This window comes from Rhodamnia argentea, chromosome 7 (genome assembly GCF_020921035.1).
Source record: "Rhodamnia argentea isolate NSW1041297 chromosome 7, ASM2092103v1, whole genome shotgun sequence".
In the NCBI taxonomy this organism is placed as follows: Eukaryota; Viridiplantae; Streptophyta; class Magnoliopsida; order Myrtales; family Myrtaceae; genus Rhodamnia; species Rhodamnia argentea.
This window is the reverse complement of record NC_063156.1, coordinates 8686083-8705086: the sequence shown is the minus strand read 5'-3', so window position 1 is coordinate 8705086 and position 19004 is coordinate 8686083. Positions and strand designations below refer to the sequence as shown.

The 19004-nt window shown below is 38.5% G+C and overlaps 1 protein-coding gene and 1 pseudogene across 1 annotated transcript; both read left to right on the top strand.

The window, feature by feature from the left end:
- The first annotated feature begins 10711 nt into the window (after nucleotides 1-10711).
- LOC115752476 lies at nucleotides 10712-14303 on the top strand (annotated as a pseudogene).
- A 1786-nt stretch (nucleotides 14304-16089) lies between these two features.
- Nucleotides 16090-17671, top strand: LOC115752470. The gene is made up of 2 exons (XM_048283188.1): nucleotides 16090-16435; nucleotides 17541-17671. The coding sequence occupies exons 1-2, from the start codon at nucleotides 16097-16099 to the stop codon at nucleotides 17565-17567; spliced, it is 366 nt and encodes a 121-aa protein (XP_048139145.1). The 5' UTR covers nucleotides 16090-16096; the 3' UTR covers nucleotides 17568-17671.
- The last annotated feature ends 1333 nt before the right edge of the window (nucleotides 17672-19004 follow it).

Below are 19004 nucleotides of genomic sequence, written 5' to 3'. Positions count from 1 at the left end.
TCCGCATAATTCATTACGATACTTCGGATAATTCAACACCATATAATTCACGCTCTATTTAATTACAATGTTTCGGATAATTCAACACCATTTAATTCACGCTCCATTTATCCAAATTGAGGTCGTGTTTTTCTTATGAAATTGAACTTCTTACAAAAAAAACTTATGAATCCATATTTACTGTGATGGAAAATGAGTAGAACATTTTGGAATGTACCTTGCTGAAACTATTACAATTGCCACTTATTTTACAAAATTTAGTCCTTGCAAAAATTTTAGAAATTTCTTTATCTTGTTGAAAATTCCCCTAAACAAAGAACAATAAAAGCCCATGTATGGTAAGTTTTACTACCACCATACCACCATAAAAATAAATGAACCCCTCTGCCATGAACTGCCGCAATGAGTGTTAGCTAAATGAGGGTAAGGATTACAATCATTGGACTATGATTTGTCGATTCAGGCTTTAACCTTTCAATTTTCTCCTAAACAAAATATGCATACATCATGGTTCTTCTATGTTATGCGCCGTCTTCGCGCTGCTTTTCTCATCATCTTCTTCTCTTGATATCTTTGATATCCCTTTGAGGTGGTAGCAACCTACCACAGCAGCAGTTGAAGCATAAACGGTATGACGTCGATTTTGATGTTTTGAGTCATAATCCCGAATTCACCAAATATAGCAAATTAAACAATAAAATAAAAAATATCAAATAAAAGTAATAAATTGAATCAATATTTACGCGTCTCTTTAATAGATATAAATCATGTTTGGAAACCTCGATTCCAAATAAGAAACTTGAAGTTCTGTAGTTAACGTTGACCATTAGCCATCTTCAAGATTTGTTTCTATTTGAAAAAAAGGTCCCCGTCGAAGTGCTCATCTTTTGGTACTTGAGAGAGTTTTGCTTGGAATAACTGAAATTGTGGAACAAATATAAGAAAAGAATAACAATACTCATTAATAAAGAATAAAAATGTCTTACACTCTCTAACTCATTACCGAGCATGAAGCTTTCGCTATATATGCGGGATTCCAACGAAGTGATTGTCATCTCGCAGTTTTCTTGTGTTTTCAAGATTTCAAATGCATCGCGATAAATTTTCGCGAATGTCACTTCAGGATGTAATTTTCCCAAGATTGCTTTAACAAGCATGCAATTGCGTTGATAGAAAGAGAAGATACAATTCAAGCCTAAAAAATTAATATATATATAGAAGTGATAATTCATATTTTAGGTAGAAATAAAATTTGAATTGAATGAAGTATCGATGTGTAATGCTCAATTCCAATTATGTGCATAGTGCGGCTTTATCAGCGAATGACCCCCAATCTATATTCTTTTATTTCCTCGATACCGGTGTGTAATGTTTAACTTCAATTAATTATATAGTGCGGCTTTCGTAACTAATGACCGCCAATCTATTTTCTTTTATTTCCTCAATCTTGGGGTGTAATGCCCAACTCTAATTAAGTATATAGTGCGACTTCCGCATCCGTAACTAATAACCATCAATCTATCTTCTTTTATTTTTCCAATTAAATGCATAGTAAAGCTTCTGCAACTAGTGACCGTCAATTTATCTTCTTGGCGTGTAATGCTTAACTTGGATCCTGCACTATGCATTTAATTGGAGTTGAGCATTACGCCAAGAAGATAGATGACGGTCACTAGTTACAAAGCCGCACTATGCATTTAATTGGAAAAATAAAAGAAGATAGATTGATGGTTATTAGTTACGGATAACCACAATCATCTTCTTTATTTCAATAAATGCATAGCGAACAACTAGTGACCGTCAATTTATCTTCTTGGGGTGTAATGCTTAACTCGGATCTTGCACTATGCATTTAATTGGAGTTGAGCATTACGCGCCAAGAAGATAGATTGACGGTCACTAGTTACGTAAGTTGCACTATGCATTTAATTGGAAAAATAAAAGAAGATAGATTGATGGTTATTAGTTACGGATGCGGAAGCCGCACTATATACTTAATTAGAGTTGGGCATTACACCCCAGTATTGAGGAAATAAAAGAAGATAGATTGGCGGTCATTAGTTACGAAAGCCGTACTATATAATTAATTGAAGTTGAACATTACACACCGGTGATGAGGTAATAAAAGAATATAGATTGGGGGTCATTCGTTACGAAAGCCGCACTATGCATTTAATTGGAGTTGAGAATTACATACCAATACTTTGTTTAATTCAAATGTTTTTTTTGCCTAAAATATGAATTTTATTACTTTTTATTTTATATTATTTTTTCGGGCTTGAATTATGTTTTCTCTTTCTCCTAGTGCGATTGTATGCTTGTTAAAGCGATCTTGGGGATATTTCATCATAAAGTGACATTTACGAAAATTTGTCATGAGAGATTTGAAATCTTGAAGATGCTAGGAAACTGCGAGATAACAGTTGCTTGGTTGGAATTCCGCAACTGTCGCGGAAGCTTTATGCTAGGCGATAAGCGGGAGAATAAGACATTTTTATTCTTTGTTAATGAGTGTTGTTATTCTTTTTATATTTATTCCACAATTTCGGTTGTTTCAAGAAAAACTTTCTTAAGTACTAGAGGATAAACATTTTGATTGAGACTTTTTTTTTAAACTAGAGATAAAACCCGAAGATGGTTGGTGGTTAAGGTTGACTACGGAACTTCAAGCCTCTTATTTGGAATTCGGGTTTCCAAACATGATATAATTTATATCTATCAAAGAGACGCGCAAGTATTGATATAATTTGTTACTTTTATTTGATGTTTTTTATTTTATCGTTTAATTTGCTATATTTGGTAAATTTAGGATTGTGGTTTAAAACATAAAAATCGATATCATATCGTTTTATGCTTCGGCTATTATTGTGGTAGGTTGGTACTACTTTGAGGGAATATCAAAGATACTACGAGGAGGAGACGAGGAAAAAAGTAGTGCGGAGCCGGCATAAAGTAGAGAAGAGTCATGATGCATATTTGGCTTAGGACAAAAGTGCAAGGTCAGAGCCCGAGTCAACATGTAATTATCCAACGATTGTAGTTCTTACACTTATTTAGCTAAGACTTTCATTGCGAAAGTTGATGGTATATAGGTTTATTTGTTTCTATGGTGGTATGGTTGTAGTGGAATTTACCATACATTAACAATGAGTTTAAGTTACGGTCATCTTGGGCATTTATGGTTTTTTGTTTGGGGTATTTTGCAAAGAATAGAGATATTTCTAAAATTTTTGGAAGGACTATTTTGTAAGATAAGTGGCTATTTTAATAGTTTTAGCAAGGTATATACCAATGACTGTAAGTAGATGGATTCTCAAATTTTTCTTGCAAAAAGTTCAATTTTAGAGGGAAACGCGATCAACTCGGATAAATGGAGCATGAATTAATTGGTGTTAAATTATCCGGTACATTGTAATGGTGATGAATTATCCAAAACATCGTGATGGGTATCGAGATCGAGAATTCACATAAGTTTCGCATAATTCATTACGATGCTTCGGATAATTCAACATCATTTAATTCACGCTCTATTTATCAAAGTTGAGATTGCATTTCCTCTGTAAAATTTAACTTTTTACAAAAAAAAAAAACTTGAGAATGTATCTATTTACTGTGATGGAAAATGAGTAGAACATTTTGGGATATATTTTGCTAAAACTATTAAAATGGTCACTTATCTTACAAAATTTAGTCCCCGCAAAAATTTTAAAAATTTCTCTATCCCGTTGCAAAATCCCCCAAATAAAGAACCATAAAGGCCTAATATGACCGTAACTCAAACCCATTGATAATGTATAGTAAGTTCCACTACTATCATAAAAACAAATAAATTCCTTTTCCATAAACTGCCGCAAGGAGAGTCTTAGCTAAATAAGTTTATGGACTACAATCACTGGATCGTGACTTGTCGATTTAGGCTCTGGTCTTGCAATTTTGTTCTTTTGTGCTCTGCGCCCGCTCATCGCCGCTTTTCTCCCCGTTTCCTTGTCTTAGTATCTTTAATATTCTCTTGAGGTGGTATCAATCTACTACAGCAATAATTGAAACATAAATAATATGATATCCGTTTCGATGTTTTAATGCATAATCCTAAATTCACCAAATATAACAAATTAAATCAATAAAATTAAAAATATCAAATAAAAGTAATAAATTGAGCCGATACTTAGGCGTCTCTTCGATAAATATAAATCCTCATGTTTGGAAATCTTAATTCCGGATAAGAGGTTTGGAGTTCAGTAGTCAACCTTGACCACGAACTATCTTCGAGCTTTGTCTCTTTTTGGAAAAAAAATCCGAGTCCAATTGCTAATCCTTTGGTACTTGAGAAAGTTTTGCTTGAAGCACCTGAAATTATGGTACAAATATAAGAAAAGAATAACAACACTTATTAATAAAGAACAAAAATGTCTTACACTCTCTGGCTCATCGCCGAGCATGAAGTTCCGCGATATTTGCGGGATTCCAATCAAGCGACCGTCATCTCGCAGTCTTCTCGCTTCTTCAAGATTTTGAATTTCTCACAAGAAATTTTTATGAATGTCACTTGAGGATGTTATGTCCATATTACTGCTTTAACTAGTATGCATTCGCGCCGAGAGAAAGAAAAGACACAATTTAAAGCCAAAAAAATAATATATGTAAAATAAAGTGCAATAGAAAATTTGTATTCTCGACGGAAAGAAAATCTGAATTAAATAATGTATCGATGTGTAATGCTCAATTCCAATTAAGTGTATAATACAGTTTCGACAATTAGTGATTGCTCTTCATTAGTTTCGACAATTAATGGTCGCTATTTTATCTTCCTTTATTTCTCAACTCCAATTAATTGGAATTGGAGTTGAGTAATACACACTATGCACTTAATTGTTCTTTTATTTCTCAACTCCAATTAATTGGAATTGGAGTTGAGTAATACACACTATGCACTTAATTGTTCTTTTATTTCTCAACTCCAATTAATTGGAATTGAAGTTGAGTAATCCACGTTATTCACTTAATTGGAGTTGAACATTGGAAATAAAAGAAGATATAGTGACGGTCATTAGTTGCGGAAGCCGCATTATGCACTTAATTGGAGTTGAGCATTATATACCGGTATTTTGTGTAATTCGATTTTCTTTCCCGTCCAAAATATGAATTTTCTATCCGACTTTTTATTTTATTTTATATTTGATATTATTTTTGTGGGCTTGAATTATATCATTTTTCACTTAGCGCGATTGGATGTTTGTTAAAGCGGTCTTTGGGACATTCCATCCTAAAGTGATATTCACGAAAATTTGTTGCGAGAGATTCAAAATCTTGGAGAGACTGTGAGATTACGATCATTTGGTTGGAATCCTGCAAATATCGCGGAAGCTTGATGTTCGGCAATGAGCTGAAGAGTGTATGACACTTTATTTTTTGTTAATGAGTGTTGTTATTCTTTTTTTATATTTATTCCACAATTACTGGTGTTCCAAACAAAACTTTCTCAAGTACTAGAGGATGAGCAGTTTGACTGGGATTTTTGTTTTTTAAATAGAGACAAAGTTTGAAGATAGTTGATGGTCAAGGTTGGCTACAAAATTTTATGCCTCTTATCTAGAATCGATGTTTCCAAATATGATGATGATTTATATCCATCAAAGAGATGCGTAAGTATCGATTCAATTTGTTACTTTTATTTGATATTTTTGATTTTATCGTTTAATTTGTTATGTTTGGTGGGTTTAGGATTATAGCTTAAAACATCGAAACCGACATCATACTGTTTTGTGCTTCCGCTTCTTCTGTGGTAGGTTGGTACCACCTCAAGCGAATATGAAAGATATTAAGAGGAGAAGACGAGGAGAAAAGCAAGACGTAGCCGGTGTAGAGTAGAAAAGAGCCATGATGTATTCATATTTTACTTAAGGCAAAATTGCAATGCCATAGCCTATGTCGACAAGTCATGGTCTAGTAATTGTGGTCCTTACACTTGTTTGACTACGATTGCGGCGGTTCATGGTGGTATGATGGTAGTGGAACTTATCATATATTAACAGTGGATTTAAGTTACGGTCATTCTCGGTGTTTATGGTTCTTTGTTTGGAGGATTTTACAATAGGTTGGAAAAATTTTAAAAATTTTTGTAGGGATTATATTTTATAAGATATGGGGTCATTCTAATAGTTTAAGCAAGGTAACTTGCATCTCAGAATGTTACTCATTTTTCATCACAGATTTTCAAATTTTTCTTGTAAGAAGTTCAATTTTACAGGGAAAACGCAATCTCAATTTGGATAAATGAGTTCCTGCCATGATTGTTTTATGTTCCCCATGATTGTTTTATCTTCTTTTGCCTTCCGTATGAACTAATATTGGTGACTTGGAAGAGATCGATTCCCTTCCTCCCTCAACACAAAACAAACCCCCACTCCCCACCCCAAAAAAAAAAAAACAAAAAAACAAACACTTCGCCTTTGGGGGAAAAAAAATAAAGAGAGAGAAAAAAGAATTGAACCACGTACACATGCTTTTATGCACATTGTTATGAGAAAGTTGAGTCCTTTGTCATACTGATGGAATGTTCTTTGTGCTTTTTAGCTAACTCAAATTATGAACTTAGAAGGGGTAACAAAGCTGCTGGCTGGGAACCAAAACCCATCCGAACATGTTCGCACCATTCAAATAGCCAGTGGTGGATAAAATTCGCTTTCTTTATGGGGTAAACAGTTACAGAGTTTCTTCATGGAAATAAGTCCTCTTTTCTTCTGATTCTGATAGATGTTCATCATACATTGTATGAGATGATGGAAAGGTTTTCTCCTGGGGTCACGGTGGACATGGTCAGTTAGACCATTTTTCTATCCAGAGTCAGAAAGTTCTTATAGTTCGAGGCATTAGCTCATGAGCATGTCATTTTTATTGCTTGTGGACGTTTATCTTCAGCAGTTTTAACTGGTAAGAAGTGAGAAATGCACAAGTCTTGTGGCTTTATCTGTTAAAGTGCATATGTTACTTATAGTCTTTGCCCTTTATGGGAAGCAGCAGTTCGGTGTATCAAAGCGTAAATACCCCTTCTGGAACATTTGTAAGGAAGAGTTTAATTTTGGTAGTGATCGTGTCTCAAGTCAACACCTTAAAGTGATTTTTTGTTCAAGTACTTATTTCTTGAGGCTTGGCCTAGAATTATCTCTGCGGAATATCCCTCGATGAACATCACCTGCTTGTGGTAAAAGGAATTCAGGGCCAAAATTCCAGACAAAGGACAGATTACCTGTGGCCGTCCAGGTCAAAGTGTTTAGAAATACTTTGGACATTTTGCTATCAAGGAAGTTTGTCAGGTTTTGTGGCAAACCTAAGGGTGATTGGTCTTCTAGATACAGTAGTATATACAGAGATAAAGTTGTTATTTAGTGTTAGAAATGAAACTGATATTGGATTGATGGATTCAATTACACCTTATTATCCTTCTCTTCATAGCAATATGCATCCTGCATAAGTGACTAACTCCGAGAGTGATGCAAGGCTGTTTAGTGGGCCCCACATCGCGTTCCCGCAGAGCGACAGGTATCGGAGCGTGGGTGGCAGCTGCGGCACTGGGCCGAAGAGCCTGTTTTTCCTCAGGTCCAAGTGGAGGAGCCGCGCCGAGATGGGTAGCACCCGGCCGGAGAGCCGGTTCGACGCCAAGATCGGGACTTTGAGCCTTGGCACGGTGGGGAGGCCGGGCGGGATAGGCCCGGCGAGCTGGTTGTAGCTTAGGTCGAGAGTGTGGAGGCCCGGGAGCGCGGCGAGGGGAAGCTGGGATCCGGCTAGTGAGGCGGCTGTTGGTGAGGGAGAGGATACGGAGGCGGCCGAGCCGTGGGGGGATCGGGCCGTTGACGATGCCGGAGGAGATGATCAGCTGGGTGAGCTCGATGAGGTGGGCGAGGGACGGGGAGAGGGAGCCTGTGAGGACCGGGGAGTCGGAGAGTGTTGACACCTAAATTTTGATTTTTAGAAAATCATTCATAAAAATGAGAGTTATTCATAATTCTCACAAAAAATAAATTTTCATGCATTGCATATTTAATTTTCGTCATGTCAGGTAGGTCCAAAGATGAGTCAATTGAGCATGATTCCAACGGACGACCGAGTTAAAATTGACCCGAAAGTTATTAGGGAGGGTGCGGAATTTTTTTACTATGATTTTGGACTCAAAACAGCCCGTTTGAGATCTTAAAATTGCAAAAAGGCCTTAATTAATTACCCATTTTATTAGTTAAGGTCTAGGTGAGTCCGGAATCACAAAACGAGCCCATAAAACATGGAAAAATAGCCCATTTCTCCCTCCTCATTCATTTGGCCGAAAATTGTAAGAGTCTAAGTCCAATAGGACTCCTCAAGCTCAGAATTTTCGATCTAACGATCGACATATAATTGGAGCTTGCAATCTAACGGTTTAAATAAACCCCGCAACTCAAAGCCCTACTCTTCTATATAAATACATCTTGATGCCTAGGGTTAAAGGGGTCGGCAATTTTTCTGCTCACACAAAAAAGCATTCACGTGAGAAAAGAGAGAGGGAAGGAGCTCAACAATTCCAAAAGGCTAAAACGACGTTGTTGTGAGTCCGATCCCGTTGCTCTACTGGTTTCTGCTCAACCTCACGACGTGCGGCTGTTCAATTCAAAAATATCTGCTGCTGTCCAAGGATAATACACTGCTGTTTGGGTTTACTTCGCTGCTGTCCGGTGGAGTTTTTCGCATCAAATTAGCTCGAGTTTCGTCCAACGAATCAAGGTAACTCTCGCGCACTTTTAGGGTTGAAATAAGCATGTTTTCTGGGTGATTTGTTTGCTGTTTTAATGCTGTTTCTGTTACTATGGCATGCTGTTTGGTTTGAAAATATTTGCTTTCGCATGCTCTGTGACAACTAATTCATGTAGGAATTTGCGGGAGCTAAAAGGTGAGTCTTTGATTGTTTTTAGATGCTGTTCTACACGTGATTCATGCTGTTTTTGATGATGTTTCCATGTGCACGTTTGATTCAAGGCAAAAAAAAAAAAACACGCCTGCGTTCGTTGTTTTCATGATCGCTAATCTGTCACGTTTTTGATAGAATCGAAATTGCTGCTTTGTGTTGTTGTCATGCATTGTTTGCACGTTTTTTTTAGTTGTTTTGCATGTTCCATGTCCTCTAGACGGAGCTCAAGCGTTTTGTTATGTTATTATGCATAGATTCGTCGGATTGCTCGAAATTGTTCATCAAATTCGTGCAAATTGCCATGCTTGGGCTGGAAATTATTTGTTTGATTTGAATGTTTGTGGACGAGGGGAATTTTCGGATATCCGTTTGTTTCCGAATTGAAGTATATCCCTTGTTTTTCGGATTTGTCCCTAATCTGATTTGGAAAATTCGAAAATTCGAAAAAATAAAATCTTGCAGAATAAGATCACATTGGATTTTGAGGCAATCATATCTTGTAAAATATTGATATATTTTCGAAATATTCAAATAACTCAAGATCCAATCTAATTTTTTTAGATATTGAGCGCATTTTTAAAATTCGGGAAATTATCCGATATACTTTGAAAATTTTCAGAAGATAATCTTTCCAATTTTTAAAAGATATGAAATCCTTTGTGGATAGGAGCTTATCTCCTTGAAAATTTCAGAATCCCTTAAGGATTTTAAAAAATTCAATAAATATTTGCACATCTTTAAACAAAACCGCCTATAACGTATGCTCCCCGGTGCCTAGTCCCCAGAAAATTAAATCACACGCCTTAGCCACGATCTCGTGGAATGGGATGGTGATTTAAATATAGAAATTGTATTCGCCCTTTGGCGAGAAGGGATGTTGTATTTCTATATATTATCCGCATACCGGCTCGAATCTTCGAGGATGTAGCGGATAAAATCTCGCTCGGCCCGATCTTCGGAATGAGAAGATTTATCGGAAAATCGGATTTAAAGGTATATTATGGGCATTTTTGTTTAATTTTGTTCAAATTCATCCGTTTCAATTCAAAAATTCAAAAAATAAAAAATGGAAAATTCAAAAATAAAAAAAGGAAAATCCGAAAATTAAAAAAGAAAGGAAATCAAAATCACAAATCATCAATCGGAAAAGGCATTTTCATGAAATTTGGTACCAAAGGGTGTTAATTAAGAATTAACATAATCAAGTCCCCGAACCCTAAATCTCTGGTTAGCAGAAAATAAAGTATTCTCCCGTACTTTATTTAGGTATCTAATCTACCTACCAAAAAAGATTAGTGGCGGCTCCTAAATTAAAAATCAAACCTAAGTTGCGAATTGGTAGGGCTTGGGAGAGTCTGTATTAGGTTAGTTAATTCATCTAATTAACCTAATAATCCATTAACCTAAATTAACTTTTAGGTCGCGACAGAAAGGCCGCCAGCGTCGAGGTAGAGGGCGGTGACGAATACAAAATGGACGAACACCCTCTTAAGACGAATACAAAATGGAACAACAGAAGTGGAATGCAAGAACGTAAAGAAGAAGACAATGGAGGGAGGGCGGCCTTGCCTTGCCCGGGCGAGGCCCAAGCGAGGAAGCTAGGGGTAAAAAAAAGGGCCAAAAGTAAAAAAAGAAAGGGAAAAAAAGAGAAGAAAAAATTTTAAAAAAGGAGAAATGGCAAAAACGTCGTTATATAGCTATTTTTTGAAATAATAAAGGCGCTTATTTAAAACAAAATTCACTCCTAAGCCCTTATTTGAAATTTTACTCAAGTTTTATAAGGCAATTGTTCCGCCATACGAAAAGTTGACATCCGAGTGCTATAAGAGACGAGCGAACGTCTTTGCCGGTGAATTTGAATGATCGAATTGCTATCGGCGAGCGCACTAAACCCTAAACCCTTGATTTCTTACTCGGAAAGTTGGCGATGGAAGCCATTGGAGAGAGCTCTTTGAGCCGTCCCAAGTCCGATGACGACGATGGGAGGCCATTGATCGTTCGGGTCGAGCGCAAGGCCTCCCACTCTCCTGTCGACGCTTTCTGTGAGTTCCGCTCTCTGTCCGAGACTTTCTCGGCTTCCTTTGATGGCTGGTTCCCTGCAAAAAAAAAAAAAAAAAAAAGAACTTTGTTTAACGACCGGTCTCTTGTTTCTCACTTCTCTTTTGCGATATGTTGACGCGGCTGAAATGGGTTTGGCAGGGTTGGAAATCAACGAGAGGCCGCTGAAGAGACCTTTTCTCGATTTTAAGAAATTGTCTATCTCAGACGCTTCTGTAAAAGGTACTTGTTTTATCTTCCGAGGGCATTAGGAAGCAAGTACTTGTTTTATCTTCTGAGGGCATTAGGAAATCAACGAGAGGCCGCTGAAGAGACCTTTTCTCGATGGTTGCTCCATTCTTGGGATGGAAATCCATGCAATGGGTGCTCTACTACTTGAGAATCTATAGTGGCGGGTGTGTCATCTGGTTGGATCAAATGTTTATGTGGATATCTCTGTGTTAGTATGGGGACTGGGCTGCCATGATCAACAATGCTCCTAATTCGAAAATCTAGCTTCTAACTGGTGGAGTTTTGGACAGAATGCTTGATAAATGTGTTTCATTGACTTTTGTAACTTTAAACGAAACAAACACTTGTTCTGTCGGTTTATTTGCCCCCAACGTTGCTGCGGTTTTGTGTTTTTGAATTTGTTATAATGCTTTCTTTTTCAATTCTTTAGTTCTTCTTTGTTGCCCTAACATGTTGCGTTGTCGAAATTTGTATTTGCAGAGAATGAGTTGAAGATTAAAAGGGTGTTAGTGAAACATGTTGAAAGCGCAAACATGAGCTGACCTTGATTTATTGCAATCATTTCTGGTCAGAACCCTCATATTCGAGCATATGCAATGTGGAAATGCTTTGAGGACTTTCATCACGTTCATTTTACTGACATGTTTTTAATTCACTTTCTTCCATCCTAAGTGAATTGTCGAGGTTATTTTGTTGAACAGCCTAGATCTGCTGAAGTGTCTGGATCTAATACAGTAATGGAGGAAAGAAGACGTGCATTTAAAAAGGACAACGTAAGATACCCCTCTCTCTCTCTCTCTCTCTTCCTGGGCAGGAAAAATACTTGGAGAGGAAGTTTTTGATATCTATTAGAAGTTATTGGGTAGAAATTTATTAGGTAGGAGGAGAGGCTGAGTTGAAGCAGGATTTTCAAAGATTACCATCTCAAGGCATGATCTCACCATATATTTCACACTCATGTATTTTTTGGCTGCAGATACAAGAGGAGTTGCTGTCTAAAGCGAGAGAGGCAAAAGAGGTATTTTGCATAGCTGATACCATTGGATTGATTTTCTCTACAGTCTAGGATTTGAAATCCACTGGCTTTTCTGCTCTGTTTCGAATTCAAGGATGCTTTCACTGAGGGGGCAAAAAAAAAGAGACAAATGTTCACTTTTCTGCAAGTCATCAAGAGATTTATCATGCACAGATTAATACATGAACGATAATTTTTGTCTGCAATATATAATACTCCAAGTACATTTAGGTTATCATTTTCATTTGAAAGACGGTGCATTGGGTGCTTCCTCTCATACTTGAGGGGCTGTAGAAATTATGGTGCTTCACTTGAATTAAGTTACTAAGTGAATTCACAGAGATAAGGAGATGAAACAGACGTACTTAATATTACGCAGTGTTTCCTGCTATTACTTTGATGAGAAAGAGGTATATACATAATTACTGGAACTTCAGTATGCTTTATTTGGGCCTGCCTAAGCTGCAGTAAGGGTGGTCACTTGGTATTCTGTTTGTCCCTTTCCATCTCTGTGTGGTTTTGTACTTTGAGAAAAATATTGATATTCATGACTGAACATTGAGCTGTATGCAATTGTATTCTGTCTGACGATCATATATTTCCTTGGAATTTGTGGTTTACGGAGCAGTAGTGCAATTAACTTTGTGCAGAGTCCATCGAAATATCATGTGTAAGGTTTGTAAATTTTAGGCTATTCTGCTTGGCTCTATATTTGGTTTAGAACTATTTTTATGGACGACAGATGCACTTTAGAATTGGATAATTTATTTCTATTTGATCTCCCCCATTGCCTTATCTGTAGGTGCAAAATTGAAGGGCTTCCTACTAAGGCCCATTTAATCTGTCTGCTAAGTTATTTGTGGTTAGTTGTCAAAGACATTTTCACAATAAAAGTTCTAATAAGGAGCTGAAGTTTAACCTTTCCATGAAATTTCCTTTTAAATAATATCTAAAAATGGAGCTTTATGCAATTTATTTTTTGGCCTTATCGGAAATTCAGTACTGGTGATTTGGCAGCTGACATCATGTAAAGGAGTCCTACATCAAGAGCACGAGGCTTGTGTGATTTACTATTCTAGTTTAATTGGTTGTAGACAATTGCCAAAAATGCTCACTTTGAGCAAATATGGAGTACACGAAAAGGAAGCGAAGGGAGCACGAACAGCAAAGCTCTTCATGACATGTATCAGTTTTATGATGATGTTCGTGTTGATGGCGAAGAAAAAACCAGTACGGTCCAAAAGGAAGAGTAAGCTCTTGCTCGAATACAACAAGCCTTCAACAACGTTGGAGACTCTTATCATTTTGATGCAGAGATTTATCGTTGGACGATCAGAGGATGTTATCTAGTTATCTACCTATGTCGAGAGAAGTCATTCCAAGTGCTGCAGCTGAGATTGAATCCGATTTGAAGGCCTACAAGTCAAAACAAGGTTATACTTCATAAATAGTTGTGCTTATTAGTGTTCTTGCTTTCTAGCATCATTTGTTAGTTTTGTCCAATCTTTCATGAGAAAAAAGCCAGTGTAGTATTTTAGTGCACCCGCATAGGACTTCCTGTGCAGTGTTTTTAAAGTTTTCACTCATCTTTCTATGTCTCAAGAGCCAACAATGATTATATATGACTATGCAGTAAACAATAACGTAGACATGTGGAAGGAGGATTCTTTAAGCAAATTTCCGATGTAAGTATTGCATGTGACGATTTGTATTAGCAATTGTCCGTCTTATCGTTATACATTTTCTCACTTTTGGACTGAAAGTAAAGAATCTTGATACAAAGTGCAAGTGGATGAGGATGATTTTTATGATGAGCCCGATGAATTTTAGCCGATGAATCAGATATGGAGAGCTATGATTCTGATGGTCAATAGCTCTCTAGAATTTGAGGATTTTGATCTGCGTTGTTTGTCAGTTATGGATGCTTCATTTAAAGATGTGATGGGGTTTGACGACTACGTTCTTGATCACGATCACGAGGAGGGTGAGGGTGCGGAGATGGTCACTACAACGAGGGGGCCGACCCCCGTGGGTCCCTGGGCAAGGGCCGCGAACCCCTCGTAGCCGAAGGCAAGGGGTTGCGACCCTTGCCCTTGCCGTGGCCAGGTCCGGCCATGGTGACCCGTGCCGGCCCGGATCTGGCCATGGGGAGGGCGGGCGAGGGCCGCGACACCCTCACCCTCCTCGTGATCATGAACATAGTCGTTAAACCCTATCACATCTTTAAATGAAGCATCCATAACTGATGAACAACGCAGTACAAAATCCTATTCCTGAGAGCTATTGACCATCAGAATCTTCACTCTTGATTTCCTCTTCAGATTCCTCCTCGGGATAGTCATTTAAAGGATTATTCTCGGCTAAAGGATGCCAAGAATAAGATTATTAAACAATCCAAAAGAGTTTTCTAAACGGTACATAGAAAATAAAAAACATAGGTCTGTCATACCATTGGAATCATAGCTCTCCATATCCGATTCATCGGGCTCATCATAAAAATCATCCTCATCCACTTGCACTTTGAATCAAGATTCTTTACTTTCAATCCAAAAGTGAGAAAATGTATAATGATAAGACGGGTAGTTGCTAATACAAATCGTCACATGCAATACTTACAGCGGAAATTTGCTTAAAGAATCATCCTTCCACATGTCTATGTTATTGTTTACTGTATAGTAGTCATATATATAATCATTGCTGGCTCTTGAGACATAGAAAGATGAGTGAAAACTTTAAAAACACTACACAGGAAGTCCTATGCGGGTGCACCGAAATACTACATTGGCTTTTTTCTCATGAAAGATTGGACAGAACTAACAAATGATGCTAGAATAAGATCATTAAACAATCCAAAAGGATTTTCCGAACGGTACATAGAAAATAAAAAACACAGCTTTGCCATACCATTGTAATCATAGCTCTCCATATCCGATTCATTAGGCTCTCGCTCAGGTGCTTGCTACGCCTTTTGGTCCTTGCCCATCGGGCAAGGGTCGCCTTGGTCCTAATCTTGCGGGAGTCGCCGGCCTTAAAGTCGACAAAGCCAAAAATTAAAAAAAAATTGCCGTCGGCGTTCACATCGACAAATAGGATTGAATCGACATAAAGTGAAAAATTTTAGGACTGAATTGGCAAACTTAAAAAGTGTGTGAATGAATTGGCAAAAGTGTGAAAAGTTTAGGACTTTTTTGATAATTTTCCTAGGTAGTTAGCATCTTGTCCAATATCTACTTAAAATGCATATGCATCAACGCAAGTGGTATTGACCAAAAAAAAAAAAAAGCAAGTGGCACCTAAGTGCAAGATAGTTGACATGCATAAATTTTAACGGAAGGTAGATTCGGGCTAGGAGTACTAGTTTGGGAATTTTCGTAAGGTAGAAATTAGATCGTGGTTGATTTCTAGACTATTTGTAAGATGAAAATTAATTTAGAGTTGAACTATGTTTGTTTTGCAAAAAATGAATGATTTGAAAGACTTTTCCCGAACAATAATAATATCTTACATCGCTTATTAAAATGAATAAATAAAATTTATTTTTCATCGTTCACAAAAAATATTTTGATATAAATTGTTGTTGATAATAAAAATGTTTTTTATTGATTGATTTTTTTAAGTGATATGAATGATCGCTTTTAGAAAAATATAAAAAAATATTTTCGGAATCATTTCATTTTTTGCGAAATGAGAATCAGTTTCACCGTTACTTACCGGTATCTGTATATTTTCAAAACAGCGCTGCTCATTATTTGGCATCACTGGACCAACAGCGGAGCTGAAAATTCACAGTGGTATAACAGTAATCATGCGAGGGAATCGAATCCTTCCGGCATTTTCCTCTCTTAACCATTTTTTCCATGGTCAAACCCGACCCCACTTTTCTCTACCATGTCGACGAAAGACGATGGTGCTGCTGCAACAACAACGAGAGGCCCCTGCCAAGAATGCTGCACAGCCTCGCCGACTACGATGGCGCGCGTTACCCTTTAAGCCCATCTTCTCTTCTCCTTCTTCTCTCCTACTTTTCTCCGGCGGAGATCGAGGCAGAGAGACCCGTTCTTGATCCGATGCGCTGCGCGAAAGAGAGGGAGGGATGTTCGGATGCAAGTGCTTGTCTTGGAATGGGATCGCCGGTCGTCCCCATCCTCAGCCCGAGCCCTTCTCTGTGCCCGTTCCGATCCCCCAATGGCCGCCGGGTTGGTCGCAAGTCTTTTTGCTCTGTTTGGTTGGATGTTGAAACTCCGACGCGTTTTTTTGTCTCGTGATGTGGATGGAGATGAACGAATGATCGCCTCGTTCTCCGTTCCGTCTTTTGCTCGTACGTGGTTGCATTGTTGGTTCTTTCTCTTTTTCTTTTTTCCCTTGGTCCGGTCATGGGCGAAGCTCCGGTGGCCTCTTAGCTTTTTGCTGGATTTGGTGGGTGGGCGGTCATTTTTGCTGATTGCTATTCGCTAATGTAAAAGGTCCGACGGGGAAGCCGGATGTGATCCTTGGGCGAGAGGCCCAGATAATGAGCAGCTCCCGACAGGCCTAGAGAACACTGAAGAAGTCATGAATGAATTGAATTGCGCATGAAACAAGGGAAACTAGGACGTATTGGCGCCATTTAGCATTAAAACTCAAATGTTAAGTATTCTTAGGAACCAAACCTTGAGTGAGTTAATGGTGTCACTGCTAAAATGCAACATTGCATCGTTGGAGGCGAAATGTGGAGTCACTGCAGAATTATTTTGGACATGTTGTCCATTCCATAATGTGAAAAACTTCCTTGAACTTCTAGATTATGGAGTTTGATGGCTTTTTTGGGTCAACGAGTAAAGCGTTTTACTGAAACAAGAGCAAGCAAATGTCAAGAGTTCCTGGTTCAATGTAAGACCATCGCGAGACTGCCTGTCAAATGTCAATGCCAACATGCTTGTGTGTATAGCTAGAATCTGCAGATTCTTCGCTTTCCCTGCCCATTGCTATATTCCACACATGATTTAATTTCCAAGAACCTAAATGTATGTCCTTTCCCAAATCCTTTTTATTAATTTGCTTGCTTGTTTGCTGGTTAGTTATTGCCATGCAGTATGAAGAAGGCCGCTAGTTTCTGGTTTAGCTATTTTGATGTTCTTGTCGTGCTCGAGAAGTTGGTTCTCGGATGATGCTAAAGGTGGTGCGTCGCTCTCTGCATATCAATTACTGCAGAATATTGTTGCATTGTTATCGCACGTCTTATGACATTCTAGCTTATTGACAAAAGAGCTCAACCTTTACTTATTTCCGTTTCTTCTCTCCATGTTTTGCTTATGATCCCAGGTCAAGGATTTGCCAGTGGAAGGATAAATCTTGGGGAAATTGAAGTCTGTAAAGTCCACAGGTTTGAATATGTCTGGGGTTGGAATCTGTCAAGGGATGAGAGAAAAGGTTCAGTTTCTATAGGCCTGCGGCAACACCTGATGGATTTTTTTGTCTGGGGCACTATTGCCAATCAAATGATTGACCTTTGCGAGGTTTTGTACTAGTGGCAAGGGAAGTTATTTCTTCTGGTATAGAATCTCCTGATCAATGGACATCTGGTAAATCACTGGCTCTGGAGGAGCCAGTCGACTACACGCTTGTTTGGAGTTCAGATGACAGCAGTGAAGATGGGGCCAAAGGTGGTTTTTTCTGGCTACCTCAGGCACCTGAGGGGTACAAGCCTATGGGACTTTTGGTCACTAACCAGCCAGCTAAGCCTGCATTGGAGGAAGTCAGAGTTGTTTGGTCTGACTTGACTGATACATGCGAAAATCATCGTGTGATTCTCAGCTTAATTTCAAAATATCCACAACTACCATTTACTGTATGTAGCACTAGACCAACTCATAGAGGAATGCTGGGGAGAGGTGTCTCACTTAGGACTTTTTTCTGCAGTAGCTTCTGGATTTCTGGTGGTGAACAATGTATTTCATGTCTAAAGAGCTGCAACCCTGCGCTGAATGCAATGCCAAAACCTTGATCAGGTCCGCGCACTCATTAATCACTATGGGCCAACTGTGTTCTTTCACCCAGATAAGGTGTTCTTGCCGTCTTCTGTTTCATGGTTCTTCGAAAATGGATCGCAACTATACAGTAAAGGAGATCCTGTAGGGGAGCCCATAGACATAAGTGGTTCAAACTTACCTGGCGGTGGGAAGAACGATGGGGGGTATTGGATTGATTTGCCTAGTGATGGGTGGAAAGATAGCATCAAGAATGGGAACCTGGATTCGGCTAAACTTTATGTTCATGTGAAGCCAGCTTTGGGCGGTACATTTACGGACATTGTGACGTGGGTCTTTTGCCCCTTTAATGGGCCAGCCACTCTCAAAGTTGGCATGAGTATTCCTCTGAGCATTGGACAGCATGTAGGTGACTGGGAACATTTTACTCTCCGGATAAGCAACTTCACCGGAGAGCTGTGGAGCATCTACTTCTCCCAGCACAGCGGTGGCCAGTGGGTGGATGCATGTGATTTGGAATTCATAGATGGAAACAGAGGGGCAGTTTACTCATCGAAAAGTGGGCACGCTAGCTACCCTCGTCCCCGGAACCTACATTCAGGGATCGAAAAGCTTGGCATCGGGATAAGGAACAATGCAGCTCGGAGTGATTTTAAAGTGGACTCAAGCACCAGCTATGAGATGGTTGCTGCCGAATATCTAGGAGATGGCGTCGTCGGTGAGCCTTCCTGGTTGCAAAATGTGATTAAATGGGGTCTGACCGTCACCTACGATTCAAGAACCAAGCTAGACAAGACAA